This window comes from Bidens hawaiensis, unplaced genomic scaffold (assembly GCF_021521415.1).
Source record: "Bidens hawaiensis isolate Kalapana, Puna unplaced genomic scaffold, B.hawaiensis_p1.1 tig00010467_1, whole genome shotgun sequence".
Taxonomy (NCBI): domain Eukaryota; kingdom Viridiplantae; phylum Streptophyta; class Magnoliopsida; order Asterales; family Asteraceae; genus Bidens; species Bidens hawaiensis.
Genome location: NW_027491799.1, coordinates 35,050 through 52,831, shown reverse-complemented (window position 1 = coordinate 52,831; position 17,782 = coordinate 35,050). Strand labels below are relative to the sequence as shown.

At 39.7% G+C, this 17,782-nt stretch overlaps 1 protein-coding gene across 1 annotated transcript; it reads right to left on the bottom strand.

Moving 5' to 3' along the window:
* Window positions 1–331: 331 nt before the first annotated feature.
* LOC143535320 (uncharacterized) lies at window positions 332–2,482 on the bottom strand. The gene has a single exon (XM_077029607.1). It carries the CDS (start codon window positions 2,471–2,473, stop codon window positions 332–334), a length of 2,142 nt encoding a protein of 713 aa, XP_076885722.1. The 5' UTR covers window positions 2,474–2,482.
* Between the last annotated feature and the right edge of the window lie 15,300 nt (window positions 2,483–17,782).

Sequence of the window (17,782 nt, the reverse complement as noted above, 5' to 3'; positions counted from 1 at the left end):
ATGGTCGGGAACAACATCAATATATTAAATAAACTTAATGTTTCCAGTCATGTCGACAGTTTTCGTGCCTAATCTAAACTTATTTCAATCTTTTATATAAACATTGAAAAACAGGGATGCATTCATTTGCACAAAGAAAAACAGATATTCATTTGTTCACAGGTTATGTTATCAGTTTCTCAGCTTCTACACCGACCAATATTATTAAGATAATAAACAAACAAACGTACGAGTAAAATCTCACTCATGGGACACCCTCAGCTCCAAAAGGTTATCAAGATAATAGTGAATCAAAAGGTCAAAAATGCAATAAGAAAAAAACAATCTAACCTCAATCTTCTTCTTCAGAGGCTTCATTCAACCACTGAATAAACTTCTCTGATTGCTTAACAAAAACTTTATCAGATTCATCTGCGTCTTCTTTCTCATTAGCCCAACTAATAATAGCTTCTTCTTGTATAATATCTTTATCATATAATAAACTCAAAATCTGCACGAACACAGCCGCAAACTCCTTCGCGTCCTCCAAACACATTTCTTCCAGTTTCATTATCACTTCTATTTCATCATCTATACCTTGAAGATACGGCCTCAACAGTTTCCCCCAACGCGCAATCACATCAGAAACGTTTTTAACCAAAATTGCAGGCGAGTTATGTGGGGTATCGAGTGCTAGTTTCATCATGGAATAAAATAACGCGCTAGCACAATCCTCAAGACCCATGTTGTATGATAACCGAAGTGAGTTGACTTCTAGAATTATATGATCATCTTTGACTTTTTCATGCACTGCCCTCAAAAACGTTGCTTCAATCTCTTTTTCAAAAGTCTCATTTTCAGATTCGTTATCAGATTCTTGTTCATCGGGAATAGCAAAAACGTTGTCGTCTTGATAGTTAATTTCAAGGTTATCAAAAACCATCTGAGTAAGCGCAATTAGTTTTGATTCAGGTATCAGTGCAACTGAATGCCGCCATTCTTCGTCACGATCAACTTCACTCGTTGACCAAACAAAACCCTGCCCACCAGTACCAATACTTGAATTCCCGTTATTGAGGTTATTGGCTGTTTGTATGATTAATCCATTGATATTAATATTATCAGCATATTCAAGTTCTTCATCACTATCTTCTTCCACAGGCTGCAGATGTAAAGAAACTTTGGAATACGCAGGAACCACGAATTCCCGTCCAACAACAACATTAAAAGACAAAATTACCCCGGGTTCAAGAACCGACCCGGATTTCATAACCACCCCATCACATAATATAGCCTGCTTTAGAACACATCCATCCTCTATCGTAACATTATTCCAGATATAACAACCGTCAATCGAAACATTACACCCAATTTTACACCCGTCACCGATAACCGAATTTGAAATTACCGTCCTGCCACCAATGCTACTTCCTTTCCCAATACACGAAAACGGGCCGATTTTAGCTGAACGCGATTGTGATATTTCTGATCCCCGATAAATCCCGTGTCTTTCAAGGTTAGTTCCACCGTTCAATGAAAACCCGACATCTGGCACAAACGGGTATGTCCATCTTTGAATTATGTCTTTGCTTATCGAATCATAGCTTCGAAAATTATCAATTCTAGCAGCATAATCTGAATGGATTTCATGAGTGAAGATTTTATAACCCATTATATCATCTTCTAGCAAACCTTTAACAAAGTCTCGGCGTAAATGCTGATAATCAAAGTTGTCAGCGAATAAACTAAGGACTTCGGGAGAACAAATGTCAATATAACAATCTTGTTTATCGTTGTGTACTGAAATTGAAGAACTTTCAGCAAGAAACGCTTTATCGAGAGTTAAAGTTGCTTGAAGATTATCAGACTTATCATCATAATATAACAACTGTTTTGTAGCCGGATCGATTGCCATAAACAATTCATCGGTTCCTAACCGCGTTTGGCGGGTGATTTGAGACGGTTTTGATCGCTTGATAGCCATTGTCATTACAACATTACTGTCCTTTTGTCTTCTTTGTTTGTGTTCTTGAAGAGCTTCAGTAAGTACCATATTGCTGACTGTATCACCACTAACGAGTATAAAATCACAGTTAATCACATTATGTTCGTATATTATCCGTAAAGCGTCACCAGCACTGATGCAATTGTGAGATTCGATTGTTTTGATGGAAAATTTTGGTTGGTTGACCCACTTTGACTTGTTGAGATAATCGATTATTTGTTTCGAATGAGAACAGCAAAACACGAAAACTTCTACAACGTTGGCGGATTCAAGCCATGCTAATGTGTGGTCAATCATAGGGGTGTTGACTATCGGTAGAAGTACTTTCGGACGTTCGAGGGTGATTGGGCGGAACTTTGTGGTGAAACTATCAGCCAATAGGATTGCTTTTATAGGTACATGCGGCATGTCCTCTACAGCATCTTCTGGTTTTCCGCCTTTCTTAGCTCCCATTGTTTTGGTTCGTTTATTTTTCACACCTGGAATCATATATAAATATAAAATCATAAAATCCAGTAATTCATGAACTTCGATTTTACACTAACTAATGATCATGGCATAGAGGGGTGTAGCCGAGATAAGCCGCCCGTGAGCTACTCAAGAACAGCTTGCTAAAGGCTCAAATCAAGCCAAGCCTAAACGAGCTCAAGCCCAAGCTTCACTTATAGAGCTCAAGTAGTCTCGCGATCCCAAACGAGCTTTTTTCTTATACAAATTTTATTTAACATGCATATACATAACAATTATTGTTATATATAAAAAATTATGACAAAAATAACCAAACAAACAATAAACGAAGCGAGCCCGGGCCCAGCTCAGACTCCAAAATGGATTAATTACCGTTGTTTCTATGAAATTACACAAATTGTTGGGATGCATATCAAAGGACTGATGTTACAAAACTGCACAAGTGATACAACTCTTTTGTAATCTTGATTTATATTAATTGTAATTATTCCTTTCTATTAAACTCGTTAGCTATTTTATAGTCCACAAACTATATGTATATTGTATATCAATATAACAGTAAACCTAATGCTACACATCAGTCGAAATTGCAGCGAATTGAATTGAGTGTGATTTTAAAAACAACTGCAAGTTTAGAGGATTGTTCATAAACCTCCAATTCAAACTTAATTGTACTATAATCGAGCAAATTAGGTTAGATAGTTTAACTAGGGTGTCAGTTATAAATATAATATAATAAACTCAAGAGCCGAAGAACATCAAAATTAAACAAAGCAATGAATTAATTAAATAAAAATAGGTAAAAGAAGTCACCTGTATAAAGGAGGAATACGACGGAAGCGGAATCAAAAATATTTGGACCAACGAAGGAACTCGGAGGTGAAGGTAAGTAATTAGGGTTGATAGTCGGAACAATTAAAGTGGCAAGGGATTAAAAAGAAAAATAAACAAAAGGGGGGCTTAGTCTAGGCTTGGCTCGTTTAGTAGTTATGTGAGTTGTTTTTTCAAGCTCTGGCTCGGTCTAGGCTTGGGTCGTGTATCAGTTATTAGATAAAAGATAGAAGACAATAATCCTTATATATAGTAACGTAAACGACTCTCCTATCCCTTGATTTCAAACCACACGCTAAACCATAAAACCACCCTTCTACAGCCGCTGTCATCTCCAACACCATCGATCCACCACATGCCGGCATCAACACTCCCCCATCACCATCACCATCACCATCACCGGCGTCGACAACGAGTGTCCGACAACTCGTCGGAAAACACAACGGCGTTCCCCTTTGTTCACAGATTTGTTTTAAGCAACTATTTTAGCAGTGATCGATTAAACTTCGAAATTGATCAAATTAATCACCAATTCATCCAAACAAACGCATCTGGATCTTCAATTGAATCAATTTTTGACCTGAGCGTAACTGGTTTTTCCTTGAGCGTACTAGGGTTTGGAATTCAATTGAGCGTTTTTTGTGTTTTGGCTTTGAACGTTTTTGTTTTTCGCTTTGAGCGTTTTATTTTTGGCTTGAGCGTGATTCGCATATGTTTGTGTACGATTACTTAACCCTTAGTTATTAATTAATTTATATATGTTTTTAAATGGTTTTACATATTTGGAGAAAAAATTCAAACGAGTCTAAGCTTGACTTGAGCTAGTGTAGTACCTTAAATGAGCCAAAGCTTCGCTCAAGCTTGATTGTGCCGTGTAAAATTAATACACATAAGTCCAAAAGAGGTCAAATTTAAAATTCACAAGGCTCAGGACCGGGCTAGATAACTAAATGAGCTTTAACTAAGGCTCAGCTCGAGCTCAGTAAAGCTTGGCTCCTTTCGAGTTTTTTATCGATCCGAGCTTGAGTAAATTACGAACGGCTCGTCTCAATTTTAAAAATCTTAATTGCTAAACATTTTGTAAGAAACCTTTTCATGGGATCAATTTCTGAAAAACCAGCAGGCTTGGTATTGACAGCATTGTGTGCTCACCAAGTTTCCCTTTGTGTAAATAATATAAAACTAATGTGTTTTGAAATAAGTAAAGGCTATAATGCAATTGTAATGAGACAGTTTGGTGCAATGAGCCAATGACACAAATAACAGAAAATAGGTGTTTTTTGTTGGTTAAAGTTTTGAGAATCGCATTGTTTTTTTAGTCTGCTATCACCTTAATAGTTAATGGTAATTGTTAACATCTAAATACAACTTTGATAGTATTTCTTTTTTCTTACCAAAAGAGGAAGTTGTAATGAAGTACATGTACTTTTGATGTTTTCCATATTGAGAATTTGAGATGCAACACAACCAAGCATCGTTTGTTGGTAATGGTGTATTGTATTGTATTGTCATTTCAGTAATTCAGTCACTAAGATATTAAAAGTTAATATGTAGACATCATTAAGTTCTCATAAGACAAGAACCTGGTAACAACAAAAAAATATTTAACTTAGCATCGACAGGGTGAATCTCGTTATAAATGAATGTTGGTTGGAAGGGAACTACAAAATCGTTTGCCTATTGTAAGTCAAGAACATGGTAACAAAGAAGAATGCAAGGGTCACGCAATATTAAAACAGGTTTTAAGGGTGTACCACTTGGTTTATAAGTGTTAGGTTTTCTTTAATTAAATAAAACTTTTCTTGGTGTGTTGGTTTCATAAACAAAATTTTGGTTGGTCGTTCCAGAAAAAATGTAGAATCATTAGTAGTGGTAATAAAATTATCTAGCATGAAAATTACAAAGTGGTATCACCCAGTCATTATTGAGATAATTAAATACTGGAAGTTTCACTAAAAACCGGCAAGAAGAGAGATGAAACTGGGGAGTGAGTGATCACGTGGCTAGGGGGTTGTCCAATGGTCGTGGCAAGGAACGAGTGACCAGATGTGGTGGTTAGAAACAGCAGTGGCAGCTGACCAGAAAAGGTTGTTAGAATCGACAGTGGTGACCGATCACACCAGCAGGAGATATCAGTGGTAGTGGCAAAACTGGCCGTCCGTTTAGAAAGAAAAATAAAAATAAAGAGTGGTGGCATGATCAGTGGTCGGATCAAAATAGCAAACATCTGGACACCCTTTTTCGTGCACACAAGTGGATCCCAGACCTATTGAGAAAGGAAACTGGGGATGAAAAAGGGTGATCAACAACCAAAGCCTAATGGTGGCAAACAGCAGTGGATAGTGAACAATGTTATGAAGCCAAGAGGCCGTCTGTTCTTTAAGATCAAGACCGATAAAGTAATGAAAGAACTGCTCAAACAAGGAAAAAAATAAATGCATCTTTATCTTTTTTTTCTTTTTCTATGTTGATTGTTGAGTGAAAAATAAAGAACAAAAGTGCAATCTCTTTGACAAGGAACCATAAAGTCAGAAATTGAGCAAATCAATCAAAACATCAGCAACATAAAATCTAAATCTAGTACTCTGATAATATTGTAACAAAAAATAACCATCTTTAGACTCCCAGCATTCAAAAACAGAGACATCCATGAAAAGACTAACCAAGTTGACTTATAAGAGTCCAAACATAATTTCAAAGAAAAAAGAAATCACCTCACCAACACCAAAAACTTCCATTTCATTTCCTGCCATGAACCCTTGAAGCTTGTCGGTTCTTCTTCTTAACACCAGACTTGGCAACCTTCAAACTCCTGTTAACAGCACTCAGTCTTGCAAGCGCTGCTTTCTTCAAATCTGGCCTGTAGTAGTTCTCAGCAACCTATACATACAAACAACGTTTTAAACATACAAACCAACTAATAATACGCATAACAGATATGGATTCATAGGTTACCTGGTTGACGACAACTTTAGCCATGCGCTTGAACTCCTTTTTCAAAATGGACTTGTGAAGTAAAGCAGCGGGCTTGGCCTGTTTCTTAGTCTTGGTGGTTGCCAACAAAACAGATTGGTCCTTACCAGCGGGCTGAACGGTAACTGTTTTCTTGTTCGCTAGTCCTACAAAAAGTAAATACAATCAAAAAGTTAAGATGAAATCCAATTCGATCTCAGAAAAACATCAGAAAAATGAAAAAATGAATGGGAAATAAAAACCAACAAAAATTAAAAACTTGCTAAAAAATTCAAAGAAAGCTTAAGAAAACTTGTTTCAAATTTACTGTCTAAGTTCAAACTTCAAACATCAAGTATGATTGCACTCACAAGCCAGGTATTATATTTTATTTCAAATATAAATATACACACACATATACATACCTATCAAACTTGATTAAACTCGCAAGCCAAGTATGATTACACTCGCAAGCCAGGCATTATATATATACACACGAACACATATATACCTATCAAGCTTGATTAAACTCACAAACCTAGTACCGTATACATACAAACATTTACACATGCACAAACAGACACATGTACACACACACAAACATATATATGTATGTATTTATGAGCATCGCCTATCAAAAGTGCAGTTGTGCTCCAACTTTAGCTTGTGCAATCAATATGTTTATCAAATACAATAGTTGCATTTAAAGATGTGGTTGAGCCAATTTTATCTCTTTAACTTAAAAGTACTCGAGCTCAAACTTGAACTTGTAACACTACTTATACGCTAACTGAAGCTCAAGCTCATTCTCTTCAGTTGATCAATTAAAACCCTAAATGCATTAATAGCAGCTCAAAATAACACACACACACACACACATATATAGGGGATGGTTCAGTGGAGAAATCATCTTAATGTGAGAAGTGTGAGAAATGAATTATAGCCTTAGATTAATATTGATCTATGGACTACATTGATTATGGTATTATTGTAATTTTTAAGTTATTGAATTTAATGCTTTTTAAGAAAAAAAGGGTAATATTGTAAGTTTGTTACTATGTCAAACGTTGAAACAGACAAAATTTAATGATAATCACAAGCTTCATGATTTCTTCATCCCATGACTCCCTATTTCCTAAATTAACAAAGTTAATTTATTATTTTTTTATCTGATAATCACAAACTTGATGCTTTTAAATTTTCAATTCATATTTTGCACTAACTGAATGGAAAACTTAACATCTTAAAGTTGTCATCTTAAAATTATCATGCATTATTTAAAATTAATGGTATTTTTCTTTCCTAAATTTATTGTTTAAAATTAATATATTTACATCCTACACAAAATGTTTATATCCTACACAACATATTTACGCACTATATGTTTACACAAACATTCAACCCTACAGAACCTACACAACATATTCAAGCCCTATATATTCACACAATATTCAATCCTACACAGTGTACACCATATATTACATCCTATACAAGATTTTAAAAAGTTGCGTATGATTGAATGTTGTGTGAATATATAGTTTGTAAATATGTTGTGCATGATGTAAATATATGGTGTAGGTTGTGTAGGTTTAAATGTTGTGTAAATATATAGTATATAAATATGCTGTTCAGGATGTAAAATATATGGTTCGATAATGTTCTAACAATAGAAAATAAAGAACTTAAGAAAAAAAAAGAAAAGAAAAAAAAAATCTTATCGGATAAACTAATAATGAGATTTAAGCAAAAGCAAAACAATGTTAACGTTTTCTTATTTTTCAAATTAATAATAACATAAAATAATTGATTACCAAACTGAAACTTCCTAGTTACCATATAAAAATAATTAAGATGTTTACCATTATACCCTTATATTTAATTAAATAAGAAAAAGAAAAGAAAAAATTTGATTGGTTCAAAGGATTTCTCCAACTTCTCACTCTAATATGATTTCTCCATTGAACTCACTCATCCCCATATATATATATATATATATATATTAGCAAAGGTAGATGCCAGCTAAATAAACAAGCATTACTTAAATACACTTGGATCAATCAAACCCCTAAATACATCCATAATAGCTCAAGGCTGATGGCTATTAAATTTCTTAAATACGATTCTAAATGTAACATACTCTTAAATCACAAAGAATAATCAATTACCAGAGTGCTTGTAGGAGTTGAGGTTGTATAGATTATTGGGCTCTTTGCTGAACTGAACGCTCTGAGTGCCATTACCGAACTCCTTCACAAGGAATGAGTTGTTCTTCTTCACGATCTCCCAAACTAGCTGCCCTGGTACGGTAGTCATCTCTCCGATTAAGCCTGCGAGGTTAGATGAATGAGACGCAATTGGATTTGAATTGAGATCGCTCACCGGCTTGGGGTTTTGCTACCGTTTGTTGTGAGAGAGATATGGTGATGGTGGAATAATGTACTTTGACTTTATATGTGTGGAAAACCTAAGACCAGCTGGATTTGGATTGGGCTTAAGTATATGTTAATGCCTGGCCCAATCGGATTTTGGACTTTCAATTGAGCTACAAATCTACAATCGGGCCCACGGTTGCAAATGAGCCGAGTTACTTGCGAACGACTTAAGATTGACTTGTAAAAATACTCGATTGATATTAAATAAGCCCGAGCCTAAAAGTCGGCTCGTTTGTTAAACGAGCCCGTGCACGTGCTTCATTAATCAAATTTGAACCGGTTCGCGAGCCTAAACAAGCATGTCATTTATATAATTTTAATAACGTATATACATACATACACATATATATATATATATGTAATAATTAATAAATTAAAAAAAGATAAATAATATATACTGCGTTATATTATTTGTCGATTCCAAGTATGGTGAACAAAAGTTAAGGACCGGGATGGGTAGGAACCAATTTTAGGAATAGTCGGGTATTCGACTAGGTTTGCTCGTTTTTTATTGGAATTTGGTGGGGTCGTACCCAAATTTTAACCAAATATTATTGCCGGTTCCCGCGGTTCCGGTCGAGTTTGGAACCAGTTTTTTTTCCACCTCTAATCTACAATTATACATGTCTAGTGTTTGTGACTTTGTTCTACATGGTAAACTCGTCCTTTATGTTTGCATGAAAACTTATTTAGACATAATAGAAAAACTCGTCATTTATGTATGCGCGTTTTTTCAGTGGTTGTCCTTTAGCAAACTTAATGACTAAAAACATCCTTTAGGCTTAAAACCCCTATCACATTATATTCTTTTGCCCTAACGTAGTTAATACTTTTATTAAATCCGGTCATGCGCAAGACACAAGAGGGTAGTTTAGTATATTTACGTATTTATTTAATAATTAGAAATATAAAAATAAAAATATATCGCCTCCCTCTCTTAACCACCACCATTCGCCCCTATCTTTTTCTCTCTACCCCACAAAACCACCACCCGTACCATCACCAACCAAACAACCGACGTTGCATTTGAAAACACCGTCACCTCCACAGCCCCCGCCACCACACCCAACCAACCACCGTCTACCCTAACAAAGACGGCGTCACTAATACGATCCTATTATATTAATAAGTTTATTATTATTATTATGATAGAGCCCGTGTGATACACGGATTGTTAAAAAAATAAAACAAAATGGAAGGTTGTGAATATATACCAATTAAGAAAAAGATAAGGATAACATTAATTCATTATAGTTGAGTTGGTAAGCCACGGGCATTTTAAAAACAAGGTAGTGAGTTCGATTCCCATAAATAATATACTTCTCATTTTATCATTCATGAAGGGGAAATTGTAAAAACGGTAACTTGTACACTTTTCAGTCTATGTGAAGAGTCTAATTGAATGACATTATTGAGCTCTTTGCTGAACTGAATGCTCTGAGATCCGTTACCGAACTCCTTCACAATGAACGAGTTGTTCTTCTTCACGATCTCCCAAACTAGCTGTCCTGGTACGATAGTCATTTCTTCTGATTAAGTCTGCGTTAAACAGCACATGTTAGATGATGTTAAAGATGAATGAGATGCAATTGGAAGCGAATTGAGATCACTCACCGGCTTAGGGTTTTGCTACGGCGGCGTTTGTTGTGAGAAATCGTGATGGTGGAATAATGGATTTGGTTTTTATATATGTGGAAAACCTAGACTAGTTGGGTTTGGATTGGGCTTAAGCTTGATATCATAGTGCCCGGCCCAATCGAGGTTTGGACTTTTTGTTGGGCACAAATAAGGGTTTTATAATACTCGCTTTCGGGTATAATCGAGTATAGATCATACCCAGTTCGAGTACTGTCTCTAAAAATCATACTCATGCACTGTGTTCGGGTCGGGTATAGAACTGAGTATTTTAAACCCAGGTATTTGAATACCCTATTTCCGGGTATTTGAATACGCTCTTTCCGGGTATTCTAACCCAATTTTTCTGCAACGTTCTTCTGTAAACGGGTCTGCTACGTTTTTTTATTCTAACTCAATTTTTTTGCATATAAACTACAAAGTTCATTCAAACATATGTAAACAACTAAACCATGATATAAAAAACATACATTTTATGTGTTTTAAATTTTTGTTTGGTATACCAAAACACGTTGCTCTAAATAAGTATATTTATATCAAATATGCGCTTCAAAAAAGATTTGTTTGAGAACGACTATAGATCTTTCTCGGTTGCGACAGTGGCAGCCGCAACCGCAATTGCATGTTTGTTTTGTTCTTTCTCGGTTGCGGACAAAGTTCGCAACCTGGGTCGCTAGATGACGACAGGTAATTATTACCCGCCGTCGCCGCCTGCGGGGTCATGGGCTTCCCAAAGCTCCACCTTTTCTTCTCTTTTGTGTCCAAATTATTAATATTTTCTTTGTCTTTCTTAATACCCAATAACCCTTTTAACCATCTTGAAGCTTTGCCAACTCTCTCTCTCTCTATATATGTATATGTATATATAAGCATGTAAATGAACCGAACGTTCAGTGAACTATCGTGAACCGTTCGGTGAAAAGTTCATTTATGTTCGTCTATTTAATAAACGAACAAACATGAACAAAAAATTTGTGTTCGTTTAATTAAACAAATGAACATGAACGCATGTTCCGTTCGTTCATTTATGTTCATGAACGTTCGTTTATGTTCGTTTATGTCTGCTTATTTATGTTCATTTATGTATTAATATTAATAGAAAATAATTAAATATTATCTGGATAGGTCATTTGCTTAAAGGTTTTATGTTTGTTAATTTGTGTTCATTTAAGTTCATTTATATTTGTGTTCATTTACGTTTTTTCATACATGTTCATTTATCTTTGTTTAGTTATGTTAGTTTAAATTTTAAACAAACAAACACAAATGTCCATTTTTAAATTAGCGAGCATGAACATAAATATTTTTTCGATTAAGTGTCCGTGTTATTTTAAAGTTAAGTGAATGAACACGAACATGCCCTTGTTCGTGTTTATTCGATTCGTTTAAAGGCTTTCATTATTCACATTGATGAATACATCGGTCTCAATCTCTAGGCTCTGCCGATTTTATTTGTGTTCGTTTGTGTTCGTGAACCGTTCGTGAACACATTAATTTCCCTAATGAACGAACACGAACATAAAATCTCGTTCGGTAAGTGTTCGTGAACCATTCGTGAACACGTTATTTACTTAACGAACGAACATAAACAATACCTTATTCGTGTCCGTTCGGTTTGTTTACATCCCTGTCTTAAGTTGAAAACTAATATTTAGAGAGAGAAACACAATACATTCGGATAGGCAAGAGGGAAGAGGCAGGTGGTTCAATATACAAAAAGAGCCAAGTGTCTATTTATAGTGAAGGAACATTTGGAAGAGTATTCAACTATTTATAATCATTTTTACATGTCACCGTGTGTTGGAGGGTCCATTTAAATTGATTATTCTGTTTATTGTTGAAGAGACGTGGATCGACTCACTGGTATACGATCTACTTTCCTCGGGTGTGATTATACTATTTCACCGATGGTTTTCTTGGATCTGTGTTCTTCCACCTACAAAATGAACAGCACCGTCAACTTACCCCTCAGAAAGGGACAGAGGGGTCCTCTTTGGGGTAACCCTCCGGTGTGAGAATAAGTATTTGTGGGAGAAGATAATAATATCAGAGTAAGGAAATCTGGAGAGTATTGCTTAATAGCTCAATACTCTGTAATTGGATGTGATTGGATGTGATTGTGTGTGTTACTGACTGTAACTGTCTGTGATTGAATATGATTGAATGTTATGATCCTCTCTCCTTGTGGAGTTGATGCTGTATTTATAGTGCTAGGGTTTCCAATGATTGGGCTCAGACCCAATTAGGGCTTTGTTGGCCTCTTCCAGTTGTTTTGCGCCACGTGTCCTTTGGGACACCTGGTGCTTTCTCATTGGTTATAACCACGTGGTAGCACATAGGTTTTGCTGAGTTGTCCACCTTTCATTTGGCAGCTGTCAACATCAGCATATTCTTACTCCTTAAAAAGATACCTTCTGGAAGGTTGTCTGACGTGCACAATCAAGGTTGCCCTAATCCTTATTTGGATAAGGACGTGGTTGATTATGTGCATGTGTGATATGCGCCTATCCTGAGGATGCGCGAGGTCTTCTCTTTATTCTCACGCGCAGATGTTTCATGCGCAGATGTGATATGCACAAGCATGTGATATGCGCCACGCGCGGATGCGCCACGCGCAGATGTGATGTGCGTGAGCATATGTGATGCCTGAGCATATGTGATATGCGTGAGCATATGTGATGCCTGAGCATGTGATGCCTGAGCATGTGATGCATGAGCATATGTGATATGCGTGAGCATATGTGATATGCGCCATGCGCATAGGTTTTGGCATTGTGCCTTCATAATATCTTGATTTCAAGTCTCTTGTATGATCTTGTGGGTTGACCCGCCTCGCTCGGTGTTGAGGCGGGTACATACCTCTTCAAGCCCCCCCAGTCTAATGTGTGTCTTGTCTCGCGCGAGCGAGGTAAGATAGATGTTAGACTAAATAGTTTGCTCTTTTAGTAGGGGTTTTGTCTTTTTCTTCTTATTATTCGTCGTTGCGCGAAGATCTATCCTTTTGGTTGAAAACGAAACGTCCCTGAACGTGGTTGGTTGTTGCTGACATGCGTCAGTGATGGAGACGTGTCAGGCCTTTCGTGTGCTCGAGGTGCTACAGTTGCCTTTCGTGTCCCCTCAAATAGTGTCAGGGACACGTGTCGCGCTCGCATTGGTCTGTTCGTGCGAGTGGTGGCGCGTGAACTCTGGCAGCAGCTGTACAGTTTCTTTTCGTGTCCCCTCACACAGTGTCAGGGACACGTGTCGCGCTCGCGTTGGCTTACTCCTGCGAGTGGGGGCGCGTGAAGTCCGATCAGCACCAATTTTTCTCTCTCCTGGGCCTATAAAAGCCAGCCCTTAAGAGTTTTTATTCTTCATCTTCTTGTTTATTATTCAGAGCTCTTTTCTTTCTTTGTATTCCGATTACCTTTGTTCTGCTTCAGATACATCATTTGTTCGTTGTCACAGTTGTATGTCTGATAGCTCAGACAACACAATCTCCCCATCCATTGCCGTAGAAAATCGTTAGTAATGTCTACATTGAAGAAGACCGGCAAGGGGAAGAAGGCTGCTGAGGTCTCATCGGAGGAGGTAGGGAGGACCAAGGCCGTGAAGAGGTGGAATGAAATCCCCTGCAAACTGAGGCAGGCTGATCTTGACAACCTTATCGCCTCTCAGGGTTTTCTCCCTGTGTTTGGCTGCATGTTGCCTGGGGCCGGGCAAACGGCGGCGGACCCGCCTACCGGCTATATATCCCTTTATAGCCATTTTTTCACCCACTGCAACCTTCGTCTCCCGATGACAAGGTTTGTGGGTGCACTGCTTAAGTTTTATGGGATTCATATATCCCAAGTCCATCCGTTTGGACTTGTGCGCATGACTCACTTTGAGTTCATGTGCAAATCCCAGCGCGAGGAGCCCACCCCTCGGCGCTTTCAGTTTTTTTACAAGCCCAAGATCCAAGATTCTTGGTTCTCATTTATTCCTCGCAGTCAGAAGGTGAAGTGCTCCACTGTTTCATTCAAGAGCCTTCATGACTGGTCTGAGAGGTTTTTTTATATAAGGGCTGGTGTGATCCCCATCCGTATGACCATGCGCGCGATCTCTTCTGCGCCTGCGGATGTGGGTGTCCTCAAGAACCCAACTGGCGCCTGGGTAAATAAGTTGACCGCTGAACCATCCCCCGCCAAGAACATTTGTGAGGAGGCGCTGGTGGGGGTTGGTATGAGCAGGAGGTGGGCGGACAGCGCGACTGAGCCCGTTATCCAAGTTGACGGCTTGTGTAAGTCAATCTCATTGCTTTACTTCTGCGCGAATATAATTCGTTTTGCTGATATCATTTGACTTGTTTTGTGCAGTCACCAAGGAGTATATCCACGCCGCCTATGATGAGCATATGGAGGGTGGCTCCGTCGCGCTTGGCGCTGGGGAGGTTGGCTTCCCCGATCGCTTCGATGACATGTTCATCCCTGTTGATCTGGGATTTGTCTTCGACAGCGATGCGCCTGGTAAGCCTTTGTAATGCATTTTCCTTTATAATACCAAATTTTGCTAACACTTCTGTTGCGTGTATTGTAGATGCGCTCGAAAACTACGAGCTGGAGCTCGCGGAAGAGGAGGGGGAGGAGGAGGCGCCCCAACTAAAGCGTAAAGCTAAGGGGAAAACTGGCGCGGGGGCCAGTAAGAAACAGAAGAAAGATGTTGCCCCTGTTGTTCAGGATCCTCCTACTCAGGCGGGGGGATTTGGGAAAACCCAGGAGTTTACCACCAAGGTCTCCTTGTCTTCCCTGCCTCAAAAAGTGGGCAGACCTCCTGTCCACCTGAGGTATGGTGCCACTACCTCCTCCCTTCGCGCGGCGGAAAAGGGAAGCGGTGTTGCGCCTTCGATAGGTATACTTTGCTTATCTTTTATGGTTCTATGAGCGCGATTCTGATAGAATTACTAATGAATCTTTGCTCACTCAAATGTTTGTAGAGCCGGCGACAGCGCAACAAGATGCCGAGGCTGCGCCGGAGGTCGCTTCGAAGTCCCCTGTTTTACCCTCAAAGAAGGGTAGAATGGACTTCATGGCGATGTTTGCTTCGCGAACGGAGTTGCGCCAAGGTACGTATTGCGCTCTTATTTCCTGACTTTCTTTTAGATCAAGTCATGAACCATTTCTTTTTGTTGATTTTTTCATAGAAGCCGTAGCTGGCGTACAAGCTGCTGGCGGCACTCCTGGCGCCGGTGCCAGCGCCGTTGGCTCTGCTCCTGCTCCTGCAAGCGATGAATCTCCCCTCATCGGGATTACTAAGGAGCAGGAGGCCGTTTTGCGCGCCGACCTGGCGGCGTCGAGACCTCCCTCATCCCCTCCTGCGCACAGCCCTCCTCGCGAGACCGATTTTGGCTCTAGGTCGCAGGAGAAAAGGCCTGTTTCCGAGGAGGATGAGGAGTTTGAAGTTGAAGACTCCGACCGCGGTCGCGCCAGTCCTGCAGCGCCACGAGGCTTCGCGGCGGAGCCTTCTCGTGGGGCTGGCGCTGACTTTTCTGCTTCATCCCCGCAGGTATAGGTTCTTTTTTGCTCCGCTGCGCGGACTTCCATCTTAATGTTTTGATGACTTAGATAATTACTTTGTTTTTGCAGGAAGCCGATCACATTTACCGCCCGAGATGGAATATTACTGAAGACAGCACATTTCAGTCCATGGGTGTGTGTGCGGAATTCTGGGCTCATGCTGTGCCTCCATCTGAAAGGAGGTTCCAGGAGGACCGCGCTCGCGACGACTTGCTCAACGATCATATGTTTGCTGGGTCGGCCTTCTTTGCTGCCTCCCAAGAGCTTCGCTATGATTACGTAAAAGTACGTGATGCTCTTGCGGAAGCCAAGCAAGAGGCTAAGGTGTCTGCTTGGCATCTTTCTGATGCTCGAGAGAGAGCTGAGAAGCTCCAAGCAGAGCTCAGTGAGAACAGAGCAAGTGCCAACAGCGCCTTCGTGAAGCGCGGGCATGAGCTTCAAGCTGCGCGGGAGAAGCTACAAGCGGCGGAGGCGGACGCGGCCAAGTACGTGACCAAGCTCTTGTCCAGTCTGTCACTGAAAAATCATCACTGGAGAGTGAGGTTGCGCGCCTGAAGAAGGAACTGGCGGCCGCGCAGGCCGAGAAGGATGAAGCCTTGGCGATGGCAGCGTCTAGCCAGGAAGCACTTGATTCTGCGCGGGCGGAAAAGGAAGAAGCCTTGGCGGCAGCAGCGTCCGACAAAGAGAAGCTGAAAAAGACTAAGGAAACTGTTGAGTTGTTAAACTCTCAGGTTCCTGCCCTCGAGACGTCTGTTACTTCCCTCGCGCAGGATCGCCAATGGCTAGTCTCACAGGGTATGACTCGTTGCGCTTATGCGATGAAATACTCAGACGAGTTTCAGGCCCTTGTGATGGACTGCAACGCTGCCGCGCGCTTGGTGGGTCGAGCTGAAGGGTTTACGGATGGCTATGAATATGGGATGCTGAAGAAGAACCCATCCGAATACCCTTATCAGAGCGACGTTGCCTGCGCGGACATGGCCGCGATGGGGGAGAAGTATTTGAATACTCCCATTCCCATCCTTGGGCAGGTACTTTAACTTTAATGAGATTACTTTGATTTATTTTCCAAGTATTTTTGTACTCATATTTTTGCTTATGATTTGCAGATATCCGCGCTTGCTGACCAGCCCGACCTCGGCGCGCTAAAGAATTTACTTGACGAGTGCGAAGGGGTTGGTGGCGGCGATGATGGCGCGGGGAATACTGCTCCTGCAAGCGGCTCTGGCGTGGCCAAAGGATCCGCTCCTGACACTACTGTGATAGAAGACTCCATTCAAGATGAACAACTTGACTATGGTCAGTTTGGAGATGACGAGGAGCAGGATGCGCCAGATGCTGAGGGCGGTGATGAGGATGATGAAGAGGCTGATGTCAACGTGGAGACTTGAGAAGCCCTTCATGTTTTTTATTTTTATTTGTAGTTTGTATCTCATCTTGTAAACTTGTAAATTTCAATGCTTTGGAATGAAATGTTGTTTTTCCCTTCTTCGCATCTTGCGCATTTCCCATTCATCTCTTTATATTGAATGCTTGTTTGTTGAATTTAAGATATGCTTGCACGTTGAAATAAGAACAAGGTTGTAAGGAATTTATTATACTTAACCCTTGTCATATTGTAAGTGATTTTGCCATATCTTGATTATGTTGACACGTGTCTTGGCGTTTTCATTATTCCTCTTTTGCGTGACGTTATCGCGCATTTATGGAATTATGAGTTTTTTAGCCTTTACGTGTCAATGTGTTACTCAGATATCCACTACAATTTCATGCGCGACCCCAACCTGAGACCTTAACAACTATGTTTTGGCATTTGCTTTGCCTTAGTTGTGTTTAGGTGTTTTATGGTCAGGCTGCGCAGCATGTAAGATGGATGTTGTGAGTGATTTGAGCTAAGGCTCACATTATTGGGCTAAGGCCCTGAGCTAAGGCTCATATTATTGGGC

Coding starts and splice junctions, on each gene's coding strand:
- LOC143535320 (XM_077029607.1), bottom strand. CDS start 2,473: ATGATTCCAGGTGTGAAAAATAAACGAACCAAAACAATGGGAGCTAAG.